Raw genomic sequence first — 23,239 nt, forward strand, 5'->3', positions numbered from 1 at the left:
GTTTGAGTGCTTTCCAAGCATGTAATTATCCCATGTCTTTCAAAAGGACTCTTTGAATTGATGAAGACTGAGTGGCGAGAATCACAGAGTGCAGGTTCAGGGCAATCTCTCAAACAAGTGAACTACAATTTCCATTAGTACTTCAAATATGAGAAGTATTTTACTGTTGAAATTATTATCATTTTTATTTTGTGAAGTTCAAAGAGAACATCACTTGAAAGTACATCACACGTGTCCAGTTTCCTTTTAAATGTAGCAGCGATTGGAACAGAATTTAAAAAGGAGCACTTTTTCGTACTTTTACGCAAATGTTCACAGGTAGAAGTGTTGATATATACAGCTGTCAACAAAAAATCTAGTTTAAAACCTTAGAAGAGGAGAGCACATTCAGAAGTCAGAATTAAAAGGGCACCCATTATCCTTTAATGTGACAGTTTGGCATGCTTCGTGCATTGATTAAAGGAAAATGATGGCATCCTGACTAGCTGTCTTTCCTATGAAGCAGAAGTTTGAGGGGATTTTTTCATCATATGCTTCTTCCATTTGATTGCGTTATAATTGATACCCCAACTCTGCTTTTTTTCTGCCTTTATTCGATAGATTTTGTGAAGTGTAAACAGGAAAGTAGGAGAGAGGGAGGAGATGACAATCAGTAAATGGCCCGAGCTGGAACCGAACCGCAGCCTGCTGTGGCGTGGACTCAGCAGTTGTTCGAGGGGTGCACACGCTTCAAAGTGCCCTGCAGAGGCACCCCTCTGTTATGATTTTCCTACATTTTCCCTCCAATTTCCAGCCTTTCCACTCAGCCTTTTTTCATGTAAGAACTGAAAATGGTGGAAATGCACTCATAGACAAATGAAACTCCACACTGTTGTTTGTGGAAACCAGTGAGTATGTGTTGAGTAGTGTATTTTAAAAAGTTGATCAGTTTTTACAAAACATTTCAAAAGCAACCTGTAACTATAGCTAGGAAATAATTGTAAGGGGATAACGAGACCAATATATCCCCCCTAAAATACAAGTACAGTATCTAAAGACATGCTTTGTGTTAGTTTTCCTCACCGGTTGGCCACCATCCGAGAAATCTGATGGAAACAAGAGAGGAGAGGCTATCAAGCTTTCCATCCTCCATGTTGTCAGCAGTTCAGATTAGCTGTCACATCGCTGAGGGAGAAACAGCTGAAGATTGGAGAGGGTGATTTCATCTGAATAATTTCATGCTTTGACTGGCAGAGCTCAATGATCACCGGTCCAAGACTTTGACGTCAGAGAAAGATAGACTGGGCAAATAAAAACCCAGGTGCAGTGCGATACACAAATACAATCATCTGCCCTTTGGGAGGAGAGAAATTCATAAAATGACAGTTAATTCACATATCCACAAAAGAAATTCCACTCAATCAGATTGTTTTCGAGTAGACAAAAAGACAATCTTTATTTGTGTGTTTCTCTCCTTGCTCTGACTTCTGTGTTTACTTTTGACCGACTGATTTTAATGGCTGAGGTCGTCTTCCACAAAAACACCATGAACAGAAAAGGAGACAAACTCATACATGACACTCAGACCTGAAGGCCTCCTACCACTACCAACCATGGATCACAAACCAGAGAAGAAGAAGAAGAAGAAAAAGACAGATAGAAGGACAGAATCAGTGGAATAGAAGAAGAGAGACACATTTTTTTTAAAATCCTCCATGGGCTATAACCCATCACTGCATCCCACAAAGGAGTAATTAACAGTGATTTTAAATGCTACAAAAATAAGATGAAACAGGGAAAGAAGCGTCCCCCTTTGTTTGTGTTTTCTCGTGTGTGTGAGTGTCTTTGTACAGGTGTCTATGTCCATGCCATGTCTTTGTAAATGTCTAGAGCTGCTTTGTTTTTCTACATATGTCAGTAAGTGTGAATATCTGTACATGGGTCATCATGGGTGTGTATGTTTGTGTGTGTTCACAGTGCTTGCGCTTAATGTTCGCTTCCCAACATTAAAGAAGTCAGTCCCTTGATACACCCCCCCCTCTGTTCACTTTCTTTGTGCTGTTCCCTTTAGAGTCCTGTCCACGAATGCTTCCACCATCACTTGGTGTACATGTGTATATGTCTGAGTGCATGCGCATACTTGGGTTTCTGTGATGCTACCACACACAAACACAAACACGCACACCTCGCCTCATTTGCCAAAGTCTATGTGCTTCCCTTATTGGTTTAACCCCCAGACCTTCGACCAGCTTCAGTCATTGTTTACGTCCATTGTGATCTGACTTGGGCTCCGAGGGCTGATTTCCAGTCAGTTTCGCCCAGCGGGTCCATTTATCTTCCCAGCCCAAGCTAATCCATCAACGACTGAAAGCCAGACGGGAAAAACCGTGTGAGGAGAGAGGTTGTATTTTCCTTTTGATGTCTGAAAAAGTCTTAGGGAGAGCAAGAGAGCGGAAGCAGGGTGTTTCTGATTTCCTTCTTCTCTTTTTTTTTGCATGAAAAAATATATCATCATTAGAAACAAGATTGATCTGAAGGTTTCACAGTGGTCATGCAACTTGAGTGTCGCCTCCTTTTCTCACCTGTCCTCTATTCATCTTCACTTCACCCCACCCACACTCCGCCCCACCTTCCCTTCAAAACCCAGACCCATTAATCCTGCCAGTCCGAGAGAAGGTTCTGTAAGTGACCACAGTCATGATAATACAGAAAAACAAAGAGGTGGGTGACCAGTGGTACATTCATACAAGAGAAAGTCATGGTTCCAAAAGTCACCCGACCCAGTCGACATTAGACAGTGCTGGAGATGCCTGTGCTGGCCAGGCCGTGATAAATGCTTTGTTTAGAAACACGAATAAGACAAAACACACCCCACCTGAAAATCTACATCTCACCAAGCCCATCCAAAACACCCCAACACCCTCTCATTGAAACAGGCTATGGTTATACTTGTCATCACAATGTGAAATATGAGCTTATCAAACAAAAAAAAAAATCTAACTCGAAGATTTTTATATCAGATTGCTGGGTCTGAAAATATCAACACATTCAGTATTACATTTCCCAATTGACTGTATTTATTTAAATTTATGCACTCATTCTTTTCCCCTCACTTTGCTGCACAGGCCAGGTCACTTTTCTCTTCTTCTTAGTGCTTTTTGCTCGTATTCCTGTTGCAGTTGGAAATGGTCCAGATAGCTTAGAATTCCAATTACAATGTAAGCTTGGCCCCTTCTAATTCATGGTTTGAGGATGTGATAGCAGTGTGAGCAAAATCCAATTTTTGTGCATCCAGGCCTATCGCTTCATGCATCCTGCCGTCATTGGATGATAGGAATTGCACTGGAACGACAAGTTTAATCATAGCCACATATAGCTACATCTACCCCATCAGTGGCCAAGAGTCAATTGTCAAATCATAAGGACCCCCTGATATGAGTGCAGATACATCTCTCTTGTGTTTTCCCTCTGAGATATGCTGATCCACCCAGAATTCAGGGATTGGAGATGAAGGGCAGCTTCCCAGACAGTTTAGAACCCAACCTTCACAGCCATGCCATGGATTGGTGTCTGTGGCTGGGCCATGAAAGAGCTGGCAGTGGGGGTGGTTGGTGGTCATATTAAGGTGGAGGTGGGAAGGAGAAGGGGGCGGAGTTAGAGGGCTTCCCTGAGGGGTGGTGGATTTAGAGGGACAGCCTGCCCAGCCCATTATATCAGGATGGGAGCTCCATGAGGAGGGGGGGATGGGTCACAGCCAGAAGAAGAGTCCCAGGAACAGTGGGGTCATAGCTGCTAACAGGGTCACGCACCCTGCCCTGGAACTTGGTCCTCCATCAGTGAGGAATGGCTCCGGAGAATCATATCCTGAACCATCTGAAACATAGAGAAAAGAAACAAACGACAAAATATCTGAGCCGAGAGGGACACACAGACAGACGCAAAGACAAGACAATGTAAAACATAAAGGAGGAAGTGAATTTTACAAAAGACAAAGAGTAGACATGAGGATCCGTCAGGGTGGGAGGGGGTTGTTGAAAGTGAGTGACAAACCAAAAACCACAAAAACTCTCGTATTTACACAGCTATCGAAAGGCAAAGAGCAGAAAGAAATGAGAAGTAGAAAGAGGGAGAGGGAGAAGGAGAAGACGACAGCAACTGAGTAGCTCTGCAGGGGGTTTAACCAACCTAATTACAGTTTAATCACAGAGACTCAGAATCTGGAGCAGCTGACACAAACACACAAAGATACACGTCCACTCACACATTCGTGCATCCGCTCACAGCTCACTCACACAGTGACAGCATTTCACAGATGAGATGAAAGTTTGCAATGTCAGACAGATTATTTTAACAGCAGACACACACAAGCAGAAACCCAAAGAGGAGCAAAGGCAATGACAGAATAAAATAACGTATTTTGTTTCAGTAATTATAGAGAAGAAGAGAATGTCCTCCCCTGTAGTTAGATATGGAATTATCTTAGCCTGGAAAGCTGTGAAATATATCACTTTCTTTTGTGAAGCTCTCAAAAGCTGTGTGGTTCTGGTTACTAACTAGGTTTGATTTTTCAATCTGGGTTAGCTTGAAAACTCATGAGGTCAAATCCATTCACGGGTGTACAATGCAGGTAGATTTACAAGATAGCGCAAGTTTAGTATAATGACTTCCAGAAATGGATCCTCATGTATCTCGGGTGTCCTTTGAGTTATTTTTAAATGGCAGTATCATCAGCCAACATGGAACACTTGTGAGAGCATTGCATTCTGTCAGCAACAGGAAGCCATTTTGAATGGAGTGTGTTTACAGACTGTATGATATTTAGAAGAAAAGTGTGTCAGGCAAGTAATGCCTCACACTCTCTTCGTCTCTTATAACAAGGCTAAAACATTTGGAAAACTTTATCAAATATTAATCTATAAAATAGATGTAATCAAATCACACCGCTCCTAGACTAGACCGGATCAGATTGCTCTCTTGTATCTTTATGAGCAAACCCAGCAGGTGGAGCGATGTGGAGGCTAGTCAACATTTTTAGAGAGCACTTTCAGCCTGCTCTGTTATCTTTTTACAAGGACAGAAGGTCTCCCTCACACACAGTGTGATGTGATTTGATGTGAAGTGCGTATGCCACTTTGCGCTGTTGTGCGTGCGCGCTTTTCTCAGCCTGTGTGTGTTATTCCCGCGTTCGTGCAAGCTTGTGTGTGCCTCTACGTGTGAGCAAGTATGTGTTTGTGTCAGTGTGTAAAGGTGTCAAAGTGTTGCCTGCCTGGTCTGTGAATCAGAGCAGAAACTGTTGCCGGGGCATTCTATCAGACTTCTTATTCCCCCTAATTTTACTTTGATAGGCAATCTGGGTCTTTGTGTGTAGGTGTAAGCATGTGGATGTGTGTTTAGATGTGTGTGTGTGCGTGTGTGTGTGTGTGTGTGTGTGTGTGTGTGTGTGTGTGTAGTTAGAGCATGACTTACCTGGAGGTCTGACATACACCTTCAGCTTTAGACATGCCCGCCCCACATGGTTTGGGTGAGGAGACGCTGTAAAAAAGAGATTGAAAGCGGACATTTAGTTTAGAGATGAAATCATTTGTGTTGCTGATTGCATTGATAAAGTAGTACATTTAATAAAATATATTTTAATGCTTGTCTGTCTCTGAGTTTTATTTCATGAGGTTTGTTATCAGATCGCAGTTTGCACAGAACAGGATTGATCTGAAGGAAAAATAATATATATAAAAAAAGTCAGGTGAGGGCACTTATCCCCTTCCCCCCCTTTCCTCTGTATTATGTCTCTTGTCATCTTCGAATTCACCAATAACAAATACATTTATTTTGTACCATATAAAAGTAGATTTGACACAGAACACGTAATAGAAGACAGGGCTGCTCCCTGTGTGGCTCTATTTTTTGTTGCCAATTACCTTTTCCCCCTTTTCGAGTGATAGAAACTCTTTCCTACTGCTTTACTTGAAAATATTCCCTCTTCTCGTCCACATGAGAACACAGTTTCCTAAAAGTGCTGACTTCTGCTGCAGTTTTATTTGTTATAATTGATAGTTGCTGTTAAAACACAGTCAATTCATTTATTTGTTAGTACTGGAGACTCTCAGAAATAACACTGGTACTGTTTTTTTTTCTTTCCTACCATAAAAACGGGCGAGAAAAAAGAAATCCAGCCCTATCCTTTCTGCAAAACTGCAGGACCGAGCCAAATACCGTTATCTTTTCGCTTGGTATTCTAATTTTTGTGGTGCTCCCTCTCCAACAGATTAACAGTTATTTAAATTGCCTGCCGGGTCATTCCATGCCAGCTTACTTAACCCTGACAGTTCATGTCATGGATTTTCATGAAAAAAAAAATTGAAAAATTAAAACTTTAAAACTATTAAGTCAATGTGACCTTGCAAAACCCCAAAGCTCCTCTCCTCTTTAGTTATTCATAGGGATTTTCTTTTCAAAATTCATTTTCAGATTTGCCTTATTTTTTCTTTTTTTTTTTCATTTTTGCCAATTTCTAAGCCTCACTCTTTTCTTTTGCATGGATTGAGCAGAAATTGACACCAAACTATCACCAAACCCTCAAGACGGTTTGAAACGAAACCCGTATTACTAAGAGCAATATTTAAAAAATGATACCAACAAAGAATTAATACCCCCATTTTCAGAAAAAGCAGCAACTGTACCAGTTCTCAGTCCTCTTGCAACCACTTTTTCATGTTGGGTAGCAAATAATACAGTCCTACCATTTCAAAAATGGATTTGATCCTTCATGAAAAAATTGACTGACTTACAAACCTTGCTATAAACATAACGGATTAAAACACACACACACATGCATCTCAGCCCATTAATTGATAATGAACATGTATAGAAAATAAATATGCTTTTCACTAACTTTGATATGATATGCTCTATCTCTATCTTGGTAGCTTTATTCAGTACACCTGTACAATCTTATGCAATCCAATACATCAGCCGTGCGGTGAATCAAAGCTCTTTCCCACCCCAACCTCAAGTAAAACTAAAACTACATTAGTTTTGTTTTCTTATTGCTAAATTTAAAAGAACTTAAGGGAATTAGGTTCTATGGCATGAACTGAGAGAGATGGGTGATTTTGCATGGAACCTCCCAGCTTAAGGTTTTACCCAGAAAATGAAACTGGCATGTTTTTAAGTTCTAGTGTGAAAGGTGGAACTGCTGCAAAAGCCAACATTATGTGCATTACACACATAAAATGAGCTTAACTTCAGGGAAAATGGAAAACAAAAACATTTGTGTGAAAACGAGCTGCTTAAAATCTGCAGCCTGTCAGTACAGTTTAGGAGCATGCTTTGACAGAAACTAGTACACGTTCTCAAACTAAGCAGTAATTTACTTTTGTTAAGTGATAAACCAGTAATTATTACCAGAACAGGCTCATGAAATTAGGTGACATTTTCTGAATAAGTAAACAAGTCAAATATTTGGTACTATTTAGCATTTGTGTGGACACTGATACAGTTTTTACTTGCTTGATGGCATTTAGCGCTTCAGGCGGCTGTAGAGTTTCTTGTGTGAAGTCCTTTTAAGTGCTCTTACACCCATTCTCCTGAACTTGTGAAATTCTATAAACATACTGGGCAATGTAAACAAGTCTGTGAAGGATCAGCCCACCCAATGAGATTCAGTCACACTCACATTCACACCTAAGGGAAATAACTGACTCTAAAATCGACCTGACTTGAATGTCTTTGGAATTGGATAGGAAATCCATGCAAATTCCCCAAAGATGCAGCTCCCACTTGCTGTGAGGTGACAGTACTAACCACTGAGCCACTGCGCTGCTCGGGCTGAATACCAAAAAATAAAATGAGGAAAATACTGAAAAAAGTTACTGTGATTCAAACTTCAAAGTACAGCAAATGAAATTGAATCTGGGTTTTTAGTCCCACCTCACTCTGAAGTGAAATAGAGCCGGAGACCTTGGGGAAGATGGTGACCAAGTCTCTGACCACTGGCGCATGTAGACGTGCACGCACTCATACACTTTGGAGGGCGTTTGAACATATGCGCACACACAGTGATGGTCACAAAAATGCCTATTGTCCTTCTCCCTTGAGGAAGTCTGCATAGCCGGAGCCCTCAGTGACCCCACAGTGGATCATCATCAGGATCCACAGTGCACAGGAAATAAAGCTGACCCTTCCTCTGCCCTTTCCTCCCTCCCTGTCTTACCAAAACTCCTCCCTCCATCCTCCCCTGTGCCCTTCACCGCCTTTCTCCTTACATGACCACTTCCTTTCCCTCAAATTTCGACAAACACTACTCAGCATCTGTAGAGAAAGTGTCAAGGACCTCTATGAAAAAGTTCTGGCGTCGCATTGAGCTTCTTCTCCAGACAGTTTCTCTTCTTCTCTTCTTTTACCACCTTTGTCATTTTTTACATCTTATCATCCCACCCCACACCTCTGTTTCCCAGCACATCCACAATCCTCTGTTCGCTGAGCACCCATTGAAAATCACTCAACCTCATTGTATGGCAGCTGGGAGAAGTAAGGGGTGGAGTGGACCTGTCAACATGTCAACAGTGTGACAAGCACACACACCAACATGCACACACGGGTTAATACTCATACAAGCCAAAAATCACCATCAGTATGTTTCACTAGTATGTGATGGGGAAAACACACACAAATACTCATGAAGTTGTCAGCTACTGTAGTTCCACGGTAGTACCAACCCGTGGATGAGTGGGTGCGTGTATCTGTGCTGGGAGGCAGTGAGAAACAAAAATGAACATGTGGCTGTCAATCAAGTTGATGGACATGGCCTTTCAAGGAGTCACAATTGCTTGACAAGTGACCCCCCACAATCAGCCCTACCACCCCACCAAAGCACATACGCATATGTATTCAGGCACACTCACAAGCACTCCAGTCATGTGGAATGCATGCTACCCCGTGGGGGTCCAGAAATACAATACCAAAGTCAGCAACTATGCAACTCTGGAGGGGCCCAAACCATTCTTACATGAGACGAAAAATAAAGTGTGTTTGTGTGTGTGCGTGCATCAACTGGGAAAGTGCAGAAGGACATTGGGAGGCTGTTATCTTCCCTTCTTTAACTCTCTGACTGTTGCCTGCTGTTTCTTTGGGGGTCTGTTGACAACAAACTTGGTCCAATATAATATTTGTAGATATCTTTTACACGTTTTTTTTCCTTAAGATTATTATTGCCACAGTAGGACACATTGCATTTTTCATTTTATCAAATTTGTCACATATTGCACTGCGTTACAAAATCCTGCATGGAAATAAATAAAATCTGGAGCCGGGACCACAGTGATGAATTGAATCAAAACCTGCACCAGAGTCTCTAGTCTTTTTTGTTTTGTCTACAGGCTAAATAAAACCAATATCGCTGTAACTTGAGGGATTACTGTCCAAGGGCAGAAAAACCGCATAGAAACCTGTCCCACTTGCGAGCTGACCTGAAACTGGTGGCTCCGGACCTTCATCCCATCATGAGTAATAGGGAGAATGCATCATCCCCTGCTGAAAGGGTCAAGGTCAGTTTTCAACTGGCTGTGCAGAGGTAATGCTTGGAGAAGTGAAGAGACCTGTGGCACGCTACATACTAACAGTCTGTGGTAAGACTCTTTTTTTTTGACAACATAGAGTTAAGTATGATTTTTACAGAGCAACACAGAGGTTAAATAAGTAAAGAACTACTGAGATAACTCACCTAACTGGTTTGTAAACTCCTCATAGATGCAAATTTTGACTATCCTCACACAAAACCTCAGAAGTGCCACCTCATCATAGCTTTTGCCAACGTGTAACCTTGCATTATTTCCTTGCATTATTTTGTAAATCATGACTCTTCTCTCCCTTTCTTTCTAGATGTTTATTCAGGAAGTTTGTGTATTCAAACTGAAAGAAGTAGTGGCTCTTTTCTCTCAGGGATAAGAAAGTTGTGACATTGATAGCAGAGTTTTTGAAAGTCATTTTCTATTGGATTTCTATGATCAGTAAGTGATCTTAGGAACTGTCCGGATATGCAAAATGTAGCCCTCCCCCCTCCTTGTGCTTCTGAAAAAAGTGTTTTATGGGTAATTTGAAACCACTGTTTGTCCCTTGTCAGGTGGAGGAATGATGGTCTTCAACTCTGTTCAGAAAAACAGTCTCAGAGGGGCAAAGCTCATTTGTGACACTAATACATCACTTGTTGAAGTGAGGAGAAACATCAATACAGCTAATATAAAAATGATTACAAAGTACCTCTGGCGACGTTTTTACCACTTTGCTGAGCACACCACTTATGATCTCGACAGACGCAGAGTGATACATCAAGAAATAAAGAGAGACGGAGTTAGGGGAGGGAGGCAGAGAGGGAAGGTGTATAGATGCACGCCTGTGGGTGTACGAGCGACATGGTGGGCTGTGTTCCAAAGCTCTCTCAATCTACCTCTGTTGATTGCATATTTACATATTGTTTACAAATGCATATTGAGCAGGAGCGTGGATGAAAACGTGAACACAAACACAAAACGCTTGCATGTGCTGTACATAACAAGCAGCCTTTGTCTGTGTACAAGATTACACACAGAGACACACACGACTTAGCTGATAACCTACAGATGTAGTAGTACTCATGTCCAGGCCTGAACTCAAAGCCCAGGGAGAAAGGAGTGAAGAGCTGGAACTTCTCTGAGAAGCGCAGGGGCCCGTCAGGACCACTAGGACGGTTGCACTCCCAGCGCTTGAAGCCACGCATCCTGTGCTGGCAGGAGGTGTAGCCCTCGTGGTTGACCATGAACAGGATGTAGCGCTCCATGCGCCCGTGGGACGGAGGACCCTCGTAGTAAGGACAGTAGATGTCTAGATAGTCATTGATGTTCACTGCCACTCTGTACTCCCCGTGCCAGAACCTGTGAAAGACAGAGAAAACAATGACTTGAAATTTTCTTATGAATAAAAAAGAATCATAAACAGGCATGGAGTCTGTGGGCAGAGGTCTACGGTTTGTTGAAGGAAAATTAGATTGTCTGAGACATATTTTGAGAAAAAAAACACTTTTACTTTCCTACTATGAATATTTACTTCCTACTATATATTGGATTTCCGTGTGATTGCACAGCACAAAGGCATCTGGGGTGAGCATCCACTTAGTGCAGACCTGCTGTGTAACATTATTGTGTGACATTGCATGACTGAGAGTATTTTTGTGTTTGCACCTCTCCACAATAAGATCAGAGTTCACAGTCTGCAACCAAACAGTAACGCCTAAGAGTTTCCAAATGTTTCTCAAAGACAATACAACATCTGCAATTGTTTTCTTACAAGGGATATCTAAACCACCTGAGTCATTTTGGTATACAGCAAAAACATCCCAGAGGCATTGAAAAAAAAAGCTATATATTTTTTAACTGAAATGGGTTAAAAAAAAAAGAAATCCCTCTGGTTACAACAAAATAATGCAAAGTAACCAGTTTTATTTCAATAAAGCCTGGTGAGCTGTGAGTTATGGGATTTAAACGCAGGTTTTTTTTTCCCCATCAAAGAGCTTGAATGAGCCTAGCGAGATGATACCCAAGAGAAGTTGGTTATGTGATGTTAGAAGAGCACATATTATCATCCAAACCCCTAAAGCGGTGCACAGCGAGTGCCCGGATGCAGATCACTGGGGTCGACATGATGAACAGAAGTGAGTCATAGGTTACTGAATAAGAGATGATAGTATACACACACATTGTGGAGTGTCAGTATTGTGTCATTTTTCTTTCTTGTTTTCTCCTTCTGGCACACAGTCAAAGAGCTTGCGATATAAAATGCAGGTATGGAAATACATAAGATGCTGCTTGAACTCAGCGACATCTCGTCTCATCGCTTTTCAACAGCTTCTCCGATAAAACATTAACCACATTTGACTGCATATGGAAGATGTATTTCTGTTAATGTTCTGATGCCAGGCCTTTTTTTTATGGAGACCAAACTTCTGTTTATAGTCTTGAAGTCACTGGAGTAAAACAGTCGCTCATAAAGGATGGGCTTGGGGATATTTAGCTTTTTGTTTTCATCAACATTATCCATGAATATACCAGGCAGTCTGTCTCTCTAGACGTGTGTATTCCTGTCTTATTGGAGGCACCATCACTTTTCCGTATACATTAATCTTAAAAAAGGTCACAATTACATATTTTCATCTTGTTATAAACTGCAAACTTCAAAAGTACTGGATGGTAAAGTTTCTAAATGTAACTCTTGAGTAAATTTGAATTTGTCTGGGACTTTTTCAGCTGTGGTTTAACATCCAATTTGTGCTTTATTGCATATTCATGTCAGCATGATGGTACATGTAGGATTTTCTGAAAATGCACTGAAAAATTGCCCTCTGTGCAGCAATCGTGTTGGTGAATTTATCTGTTTTTAATAGCGGGACAAAAATTGAGCCCTTTGGCACAGAGGGCAATTCCAAATCCCACTTTGGAAACATAGAGAATAATACAAATATACAATATCTCCAGTACAAACAGATATAGATACTTTATTATAGCCATGCAATAGCACCGGCAGCAATTTTGTTTGTAACTCTGTTCCACTGCAAGGAGAAAGCTTGCAGACACTGCAAGCCATAAAAGCAAAATGAAAAATATGTGAATATATTTGATATCAGTTCTCATCAGGAAATGCCAGCGCTCAAGTCCCGTCATAGTTCAGTCTTGTACTTACGGCACATACAGGTCAATATTTCAGATCTTGTGACAGTCGAGACTAACAGCTGTATTGAATGTTCTGACTGGTTTTGAATTGAGTGGTTTTGGCTGATATAGACATGAATCATCTTCAAGAGGGAAGAAGCAGGAGGAGGAGGTGGGCGGGATGGATCCCCGACTTGTTAAAAGTGCTCTCTCGCTATACAATGTATTAAATGTGGGAGGATCATAACCAGTTACGATGGAGGCTTTGTTGAAAATTCAGTGAGTCTGTCTGAGTTCCCACTCCAGAGATGGAGGATGTGATATTGCCCTTCTATCATGGCCTTGCAGAGGTGGACAGGCAGGTGTTTGTTGGCACGATGCTCCCTCAGTTACCAGAGAAAGTATTGTCTGTTGGGCCTTTTTAATGATGTGGTTGGTGTTGATACTCCATTTCAGAGAGTTATTGATGTCCCTGCAGAGGAATTTTGAAGGAGTCTGTCAGGGACAAGGGTTGGTCCGAGATGTGAACCCTTGCTTTGATGTTTTTCCTCTTTCTAAGGTTTACTGCCATTTCCATTGTTTTTTAAGTGTTGAGAAGGAGGTTTTTTCTGCAGTACCTTTGCACAACCCAGTTCACCTCCTGTCAGTACTGTTTTTGATGAAGTCCAATCAGGCGAGTGGAGAAAACGGATGGACGGTTTATCCCAGATGTACCTTTTAAATCAATCTCAACATAACACAGGACCCTTATTTTAAAATAATGGTATATATTAAGACAGGTTTTCTCAATATTTAATACAAAGTTGCAGACTTGTTTAACCACAAGTCTTAGAATACACTTGTTTCATGTTTAATGTTGCTTCCATATCAGCCCAGAAAAACAATAAATCTTTATCTTTAAATATTTGATATTTGAAGAACATTTAACATGTTCTTTTTACTTGCACTCCATAAATCATATGCCCCAAGGGTATGACTTGATCATCTTTTTGTTTTTGCATTACAAAAAACCCACAGTGAGTCAAAATCCTACTAATATTTCCTTCAGTTAACCGTCGAACATTCTGAAGACCGTTTAAATTAATCAGTGGAACACTGCCTCTCTTTGTGGACGTGTGCACACATCTGTTGCAGCCACTTGTTCTGGCGTCTTTCGTTACCGTCGTAGCTCTCCGTGGCCACAGGATCAATTTGATTTCACCACATCAAATATATTTAAAATTCAACTGCGGAGCGTGATCAAATCTTGTTTCTTGGCGCTCTGCAAATTTGAGGCGCAGGAAACCGTCGTCAAACAAATGAGCACAAACAAACTTGTCGGGCAATCTCATCGTCTCAGATGGTGCGTACGCAGATGCAGATTGAGCTTTTTAAACAAATTCATCATTTTCCCCCTCACCTTGGCAGTAATTGATTGCCTTGAATGAAGACATTACTTTAGGTTTTGTGGGATATTTAGCTTTGGGATAAATTATCCCTATAATGGCTGTCCTATCTCTCTCCCAGAGGGCAAATCAGGAAGTGAGTTAGATGTGAAATGAGCGTCTTCATGCTTCGATGCCCTATCAGAGCACGTTTTGCAGCTTCTAAAGGGATCCTCGAACAGATCATTTAGAGGCATTGATCCACAGGGGAGCTCCTCTTGGGTCTCTCTGCTCCCAATCAACTCCGATTAACTAGTAAAGGGGAAAGGCAGAGGGAGAAACAAGTGAGTGTGTTGCACAGAATGAGAATAAAAGGGCAGAAAGGAAAGAAACATAGGGAGTAAAACAAAAGAGAAAGGTAGAGGAGGAATGGTAATGGGTGCGGAATAAGGACAAAACAGAGGGGAAAGATAAAGAGAGGAGGGGGACACGGAAACATGGCATAATGAGATTGCATTAAATGAGAGGAGAAAAAGGCAGAAAGAAAAATGAGGAGAGCGCAGAAAAGGAGGTGGAGGCCAGCTGGAAGAAGAGCAGATGGAGGAGGAGTTTTCCAGACTTTCATTTTCATTTGTTCAACTGTTTTTTTCCATCTGAGAATAATGTGCTTTGGCTTTAGATGGTGCACTGATACATTTATAATGCCTACCATTTTGCATTAGCGCATTAGATATACAATAAAGAGTGTGTGTGTTTTTATACGCCAGTATGCAAGTGTGTGTGCGTGTGTGTGTGTGTGTGTGGTTGGCTGGTTAAATGGTGTCTTGGTAAAGTGCGGCTCGATGAGTGAGAATGCTCAATCCAAGACAGGGCTAATGTGTCAGGATGCATTAGGTTGCATTAAACCACTAAGCACCCTGCCCTGCTCCTGTGACATCGTCTGCATTCCTAATACACTGAGATGAGAGGAAACTGCATGTGCAGGTGGGTGTGTGTGTCATGTGTTGGTGTGTTCTACTGCACTCTGAGCTGTTAAACTTCCCATCTTGGTGTGCACATGAGTTTCTTTGTCCATGTATTCTCTCTATTCAGGCTGTGTGTCGTTTGGGATTAAACACACACTGTGCACCGGACAAAAATACACGGGAATGCACTCATAGTTTCTGCATGGCTCCCACCCAAAGAATTGTGTGTATGTGTTGGAGGTGTCGGTTTTGAAGGGGATGGACTTCTTTTGATGTGCATGTGCATTTGTTTTGAATTACAGTAATCCATGACACATTAGGGGCCATTCAACTAATAAAAAATAACATTAATGATATTCTATGATAACAATGTTGTTATCAATTAGCAACCTAACATCTCTTGAAAGTGTCAGTTTTCCTTTTAATGTTTTACAAGTACAACACTCTCACAACCCAAAGTGCTTTTTAAAGTTAAACCTGGAACTTTCATGAGTTTGGAGATTAGTCTATCTGAGAAGAATATATATTTGCGTATATTTACTAGGAAGCTGTAGAGTGACGAAGTATTGGGAAAACAAATCAGAAAAAAAATATTTTTTATGACTTGCTCTTAACTTGGAGTGATTTGATCAATTAGACTTACAGATTTACTTTTTGGCTTCCCAAAGTTATTCACTGACCAGTGTAATTAATCTTTTCGAAAACTGCTTTGAACTTTCCATCCGTGGTTTGTTGATTATTCGAGTCGTTTATTGATAATTCACAGATTACAATCTATCTGACATTTTGCAACTAACTGGCTGTTTGGTGGTTATTACAAGAGTGAGCACCTGTCTGAAAGGCATTTTACAATTCTATGACTTTGCAGTTTGTTTTGTAGAAATCTTTTACTTAGGGAGCTAACGCAGCTTACTAATAATCATGCATACCATGTTATCACTTCAGGCAATATCTTGCCTCATTACACAAACACATTTTTACTTGAAAAGAATTCTGTGATTTGTACGAGTTGCGGTTGGAAATCATTTTTATTTCAGTTTTCTTAAAAGTTAAAACATCATTATGCAAGTGGTATACTTAGGTTATGTGAGTTTTTCAGCAGTGACTAAAAGTGATGATACAAAACGGAGGGTGTAACAAGCATTTTAAGCCTCAATGAGTCTGCAAATGATGCCGGTAATGCATAGTTTAAAACAAATAGTTGACAATTAATTTTCCTTGAAGATTTTCTCTATTTTTTGACAAACTGCTAAACCCGCGTGAATCGGTTTCATCAGAGTAATCCAACACAGTGACGTGAAATGTTAGAGGCTTTGAGGTAGTCGGCAAAAAAAGTACAGCGCAAATTACAGAGCTGCACTCGTTGGCTCAGTCTGTGTGAGCTCTCATCACATCACATCTCATGTAAGCATAGCTTTTATTTAATGGATATAAAACTTGATTTTCTATTATTTTCAGAGAAGGATTTCAGTTTGTACTTTTAGTATATTGACAGTTGATACATACATTGTATATATAGAAGTACCAAAAACAGGTAAAAAAAAGAGCTTTAAACCTTTATGTTGTTTTATGCTTTTAAATCTCGGTGATCTCCTCATGAAAAGAGCATAAAATATACCAGTAAAACAGACTGTTGAAGTGCATGTTGTTCAGACATTTTATTCTTCTTCATGTTTTCGCGCCGGTGCTTGAAGCCATTTTCTTTTTTCATATTGTCAGTGTATAAACCTGTGCAATATGATATGATGGTTTGTTTGGTCCCTAATCTTCTGATGTCCCGCAGATTCTCCTCACTCGTTCAGAGCAGATGAATTACATGGCGAGGTTCTCCTGATGCGGCTGTGGGACTTAACTCGATGTAAGAGACTAATTCAGTGACATGGACCACAATAAGTGGAAAAGAATTAGTGTAAAAGTGTTTTAAGATTTCAGATGCACACATACGCGCTTCTATGTTTGTCTGTGTGTCTTTGAAGTAATGTAGACGCAGGTTTCTCTATGTACAGTAATGATTCTGTATAAGTCTGTGTGTAGTGGCCGCTCTTTAGTATTCAGTCATCAACACCATCTCTCTGCATGAGTGTGATCAAAGCTTGTGGTTGGAGAAGCCTCGGATGTTTACCATACCTTCCTGCGCCCTAAACAGCAGGCTGGATCAGCCAACAAACATCAAAGGAATCTTCATCTCTCCCCCATATTCTCCTTTTCTCCCTCTCTCACTATGTCACCCATATCTCTGTCCATAACTTTCTCGTTATCTACAGCTTCACTTGATCTCCCTCTGTCAGTCCCACTAATGTGGCCTTCACGCTCTGGCCTAAAAGAAAAACCGCTGTGGGTTTGAGATGTCAGTCAGTCTAAATGCATTCCACTTGATGTAAAGATTTTGGTTAAAGCGAGGGTTCTAAGGATGAAGAGAGAGAGACCTTCTGTATGCTAAATTCTGATGCTCACAAAAAGAAGATGCAACATTCTCATTTGGGAAACATTTCTCTAAACGAAAATTAGGCTTTATATGCAGACAGATATAAGACAGATAAGATAGCCTAATCTAAAATTGGACCTAAAACAAATACAAGAACAATCCTAAGATTTAGATCTCCTTATCCTGATGGACAAGGCATGATTACACCAACTGCTAGAAGGATTAAATGTAAGCATAGTTAATTTTGAGAAAATCAGTGTCCCATATTTATTTCTATGCTGTGGCCGGAAACCTAATTGGGCTTAAAAGAGCACATTAATGTAGCTGCTATGTACATGAAAAAGCAATCAGAAACTCAGCTGACAAGATTTAAAAAAATATTATAACTACACTAATGTGGGCTATATGAAAATATTTTTAAAAAGCCCATCTTGTGCTTATTGTTTGATTTTGGGGGGCAGACAAGATTAGGTTTACATCACGTAATCTTTAAAAGGCACGTTATTATGGCACGTTTAGAAGACGGCACAATCCACTCTGACTGGTCAAAAATGCTTTAGTTTAAAGCAACTGCTAATAGTCTTTTTTTTTTAGGGGTGATCCAGACTCCTTAGGCTGTCATCTGTTAAAATGTTTTATAGTGAAGTCAATAATTGAAGTAAGAAAAGGCTTCAAATATGGCACTCTCTTCTGACAGTAACTTTGTACCTCTTTGTACCTCTTTTACATACACAAACGCTTATTCAACACATAAAAAATAGGGAAAAAACATAAAAAGGAATTCAAAGATCTCTTTCAAGGCAGCCTTTGGACGTTCTAGTGACACGCTGGTGTTGTGCACTACAGTAGCTCAACTGACACACTCAATATGCTGAGTCACAGGTGATGGAAATGACATGGCGACAAATGTGGCAACAGTGAAAACACAAGGAAACAGGTCATGAAGGCCTCAGACCTCATTATGGCACAATAATTCCAACTGTCATCAGAGCATCTGCCCACAGTGTCCACTATGCATTACATCGCAGCACCGATAACAAAACACTTCAGACAAAACAGCAATACTTTGACCCTTGAAAATGGTTTTAGTTTGAGTGGACAGGCAAGAAAGAAAGAAAGAAAGAAAAAAAAATCCCTTGCTTATTCATCACGTCAGTAAGTGTTTTGGAACAGAAGTCAAGGACGGCTGGATGAGTGAGATGTGGATCTATTTTTAATCGTTTACACGTCCAATTCATCTTCACATCTCCAGATGAAGGCAAACATTTCAACTTAAGTTGCCAGTTTCTACCTGTAGGTGCAGTTAGTAACATGTTTTTTCAAGCACAGAATGTGTTTATAATCATTCTGTTTCTGTCAAAAAAAAGTTGTTCTTTTTCTTTGCTCTCAACCACACACACACACACACACGCACACACACAACTAGACTGCATCAGTATTGCCTCCAAACTTTGGCAAATTCGAGGCTCTTTTGGTCAAATGAACGCGTGAAGAATTTCAAATGTAAAATTTCATAACAAACACATGAAACCTGCACAATTTCCCCTCATTTGGCCTTTTAGCATCAATGAACTGCAGGCTGTTCCACAGTGTGTGTGTGTGTGTGTGTGTCCGTCCCAGTCTGCTGCGCCAAAGCTTCAGTCACTCTCGCAAATTAACATCGCATTACTCTCCATTTCTATCCCTCCATCTTCATCTGCTCCCGTCTCACTCTGTCTTTTACTGCTTTTCTCTGCTTTCTTATCGTCAATCTTCATCTCAACCCACTTCAGCCTTTTTTGGTAGCTTTCATTCCTTTTTCTTCCTTCTATTACTTTCCCTTCAGTATCTTTAGAGCTTCTTACTATATCCAACTTTCAGTCTTCATGACTCTCATTGGCCCCTCTTACTTTCCCCTCCAGTTCTTTATGTCCTAACTTCCTCCCCCATCAATGCATTTTCATTCTTCCCAACAGGCCTTCTACTTTCTGCTTATACTTTTTGAGCATTCAAATTGACTAGTCCACACAGACACACACTCATCTTCTTCTCGCTAAGACTTTTCTCTCAAAATGAAATATTCTTTCTGATTGTGTTGTCTTCTTCTGTATCTCCTGCAGCGTTGCAGCCGATGCTTTAGTGTGTGGGGAAGAATAAATATTACACAAACACATACATATCCACCCATATATCTACATGAATGTACCATGGTGAAATGCAAGCACACCATAACATGTGTGGCACATCCTGACAGAATCCCTTGACACATGCAGGGCAGTGAAGAGTCAAATTACCACACCCGGTAATATTGGGATTTGTAAGCACAGATGCATGTGTTTAATTATGTAAATCAGCTCTTGATCCTCACTTCTGTGTAAACATGTTGGAACAACAAAAGAAGGCACAACAGAGCCGCATATCATAATATATCATGAAAAGAAACCATCAAAAACCCAAAGCCAACACACACTCCCGAGCTCAAGTGATGTTTTGACAAGTTCCACTTCTGCCACTGTGAATAATGTCACCCATAGATCACTGTGGTGACATTCAGCCCTTCTGAAAGGTTATTATGTATTTTTTCAAGCCCCCTACGGATTTAGCACTGCCCGTGCCAATTCTTGACAAAATTCCCACACATACTGTATGCACACACACACACACGCTGTCAGACACAAACATACTCCCCGTCATACAGATAAATACATAGGCTACAACCCAACGGCAACCGAATGAATTAATATAACAAACCTGTTTGACATCTCTAGCCCCCCTGGAAGCATAATTTTCCCCTTTGTAGTGATGTGGTGGCTAAAATACACACAGACAAAGAGTCAGACAGAGTGAGATAGGGTGACAAAAAATGGACATGCAGGGCGAGTCAGTGAGGCGGATGAGATGAGCGCTTGACTGAGTGGTGCATCTGACAAGCTGACAGACAGAGTTGCATGATATGCCTGTATCAATCTCCTTGTTTTGCAGGAGGTATTCACCAGGAATCCGGATGGGGCTGTGTCAACCAGATAATCAGCAGCGGGGCTGTATTGGTATCGTCAAGGTTTGGCTCAAAGCGACCTGCGAATGAGGTAGCTCATGGCTGCTGTCCAAGCATATCAATGAGAATCTCTCATCAAGGTCAGAGGGCTTGAAGAATTGTCAGTGTCTAAAGAAGAGAGAAGAACTTGATGATTTCTTCTCTATTTCATCAATACTCATGCAGTCTTTAGAGTTTATATTGCAGTTTTAATTACTTAGAGAGACATTTTTGGCTCTCAGGCAACTGATACTTTGACTGAAGCATGGCCGGGCTACTTTGAAGAGCTACAAAACCAAACCTAAATTAATAAGACCTTTATGATCATATCACCCAGTAAACTGGTATAAAGTCTGCATATATTGTTTTGGCTCCAATTTTGTGAAAAAAAAAACAAAAAAAAAAAAACTATAGATTTTCATTGAACCATATTCAGTCTATATTTGTTGAGGACTGCTACTGCTTCAGAACAGTGTTTATAGGACTTTTCCACCCTGTTTGTATAAGTCTGATCGACAGATGAACAGAGATGGTGACAACACGATGATGTGTCTGAACTCAATCTGTCTGCCTTGTTGGCTCTACCTGCTCATAAACTGACCACCTGCAGAAATACTGTGTGGGAAATACTGATCTTACACATGAACAAACTGGCACAGTGTCAAAATTGACTGACTGATTAACCGTATGTCTCGCTTTGTCATTAGCTGCTGGTTTAAGGATCTTCATCTAATATGGATGGGCTGATCCGGATCAACAAGGTGAACTAATCCATGTAGTTTGGGTCAAAGCATTTGAGCCTCTGTAGGAGGGAAGTCACACAGGGCAGGGGGAGCGAACGAGCAAAACTGGTGTATAGATTGCTTTGCAGCATCTCTAATGAGTAATTAAACACTTGAATGGAGTCCAATTAAGATACATAGTGTGTTTGCAGGGACACACACAAACATAGGCATGCATTTCCACATGCTGACACACAACTAAACACCGGCATGTAAACAAAATCGAAGACAACACACAGAGAAGCAAGAAAGCTCACGATAATAGGAACACTTTTACACGTAAATCTGAAATAGAAACACACACTAATAGAAGTACATAACCACACACAAGTGTATCCATATGTGCCGGATTTTTTGTGGTTCAAGATGAAGTGAAGGCTCTCTTTCTCTGCTCTCCGTGCATCTTGATTCCCTCCAGGAATTTCTCACATCCTCACTTCTCTTTGTGACAGTCTCGCTTTCCATCACTCAGTTTCAAAGCAATCCACGTGCATGCTCTAGGGTGCCAAAATAAAATCCCCTCAAAAAAACAGTATAAACTGAGTGTCCTCTCCAGAGCAGCATCAGCATTGTTTTTGGTTTCAAATTTTAAAATTACCATTGGTTCATTGACTGATTGAGAGCTTGATTGTCTGGAACAAATAATTTAAAAACAAGTTTTCACAAAGTACTTCTACAAAGTACTTCTACATTAGAAAGTGAAAGAATCCAAAGGTAGCCTTTGAATTCTTTTACAGTTTTACAATGTACTATCAGGCGTAACGGTACGAATGTTAGAGGGAAAGTAGGGCAGGTAGTTGTGTGAAGAATAATCAAAGAGGTCTTTAAGCTGTTTTCACACATGAACACCATCCACAGTTGCCTATTTACACATGCACAGCACAGCAAGACAGTTTCAGTATGAGATGCATTCTTCCATTGAAATACTCTGGAATGGTGCCTGAGTGGAATGCACAAATAAATGCAAGGAAGTCATAATTTTTGTGGATGCAAAAGGCTCCCTACTTCATATCAATATAACATATCATATCATATGTATCTGCCGTACCAACAAATGGCAAGGAAGCAGCATACAGGCAGTGGAAAATATTATTAAGCAGTAAATATTATTAATTCTCGCACTCACTCGCTATGAATTCTCTAGAGAACCTGTTGCATTAACACACAGGGTTCATTCAGAGATTTTCAAGACTTATTACACTTATTAGACTTATTATATTTCAAGTGAGTAGGCTCAATTTAATGAGGTATGGCTCTGTTCTGTTTGTAGTCACATCATCAGTGTAAGTGTAGAATTTTAAACGGCCAACCTCAGAACCCTAAAACATTTAGTATAGCCAGTCAAGCGCACATCGGGTTGTGCTTTACCATGTGTATTCGAGGTTTGTTTAACTATCTCTGTAGTACCAATGTAAACTCAAGGAGCCCGTTAGATAGTACCGATCACGGTGTGAATTCATTGGCGTAAAACAAGTAACCTGCAAGTCAAGCAGCAATAATCTGATGATAGCAAATTAGCGATGCCAACATTAGCAGTCATGGCAGTAAACAAACAAGTGTTATTATAGATCGATAGGGCAAATGATTGACATGATCTTTAAAATCCCATGTACTAAAATAAAGAAAGAAACAAGGAAGACAATTGTAAAAAACAGCTACTTCTAAGTGGTTATGTTCGTCTTTTGTCACCCTACCAACAACTGGCTCAATTGAACTAGTAATGCTGCTCAGTCAGAAAGCAACAGAAACAGAGTGAATTTAACCCACTTCAGTGACACGGGCGGTGGATTATTTGCTATATGACCTGTGACAGGGAACACTTCTTTGTATTTTACTTTATGTTACATTAGGTAAAACACAAAGTTTTGTCATTTTGTTTTGACATAACTCAACATTAATTTAGTACGGTACTCAGCTGTGTAGTAAGTGCCTTTTAGGTGCATTTTTGCCTTTCTAATTGATATGTATCTCTTATCTTTTCAGCATAGGTGCTATAGAGTGCCAGTTTTTAAATAATAGACAACGAGAAGATTCAGT

The 23,239-nt window shown here is 40.4% G+C and overlaps 1 protein-coding gene across 1 annotated transcript in view; it reads right to left on the minus strand.

The window, feature by feature from the left end:
• Positions 1 to 1,421: 1,421 nt before the first annotated feature.
• The window catches only part of efna2a (ephrin-A2a), a 77,964-nt gene continuing 56,146 nt past the window's right edge, over positions 1,422 to 23,239 (minus strand). The window contains exons 2-4 of the mRNA XM_072365914.1: positions 10,591 to 10,883; positions 5,446 to 5,511; positions 1,422 to 3,852 (exon numbers count right to left, since the gene is read on the minus strand). Coding sequence (XP_072222015.1) covers positions 3,728 to 3,852; positions 5,446 to 5,511; positions 10,591 to 10,883 — 484 coding nt within the window. The 3' untranslated portion in view covers positions 1,422 to 3,727. The remainder of the gene's footprint in view (positions 3,853 to 5,445; positions 5,512 to 10,590; positions 10,884 to 23,239) is intronic.

The sequence above is a fragment of the Leuresthes tenuis genome, unplaced genomic scaffold (assembly GCF_036924035.1).
Source record: "Leuresthes tenuis unplaced genomic scaffold, fLeuTen1.0.hap1 SCAF_15, whole genome shotgun sequence".
Classification (NCBI taxonomy): Eukaryota; Metazoa; Chordata; class Actinopteri; order Atheriniformes; family Atherinopsidae; genus Leuresthes; species Leuresthes tenuis.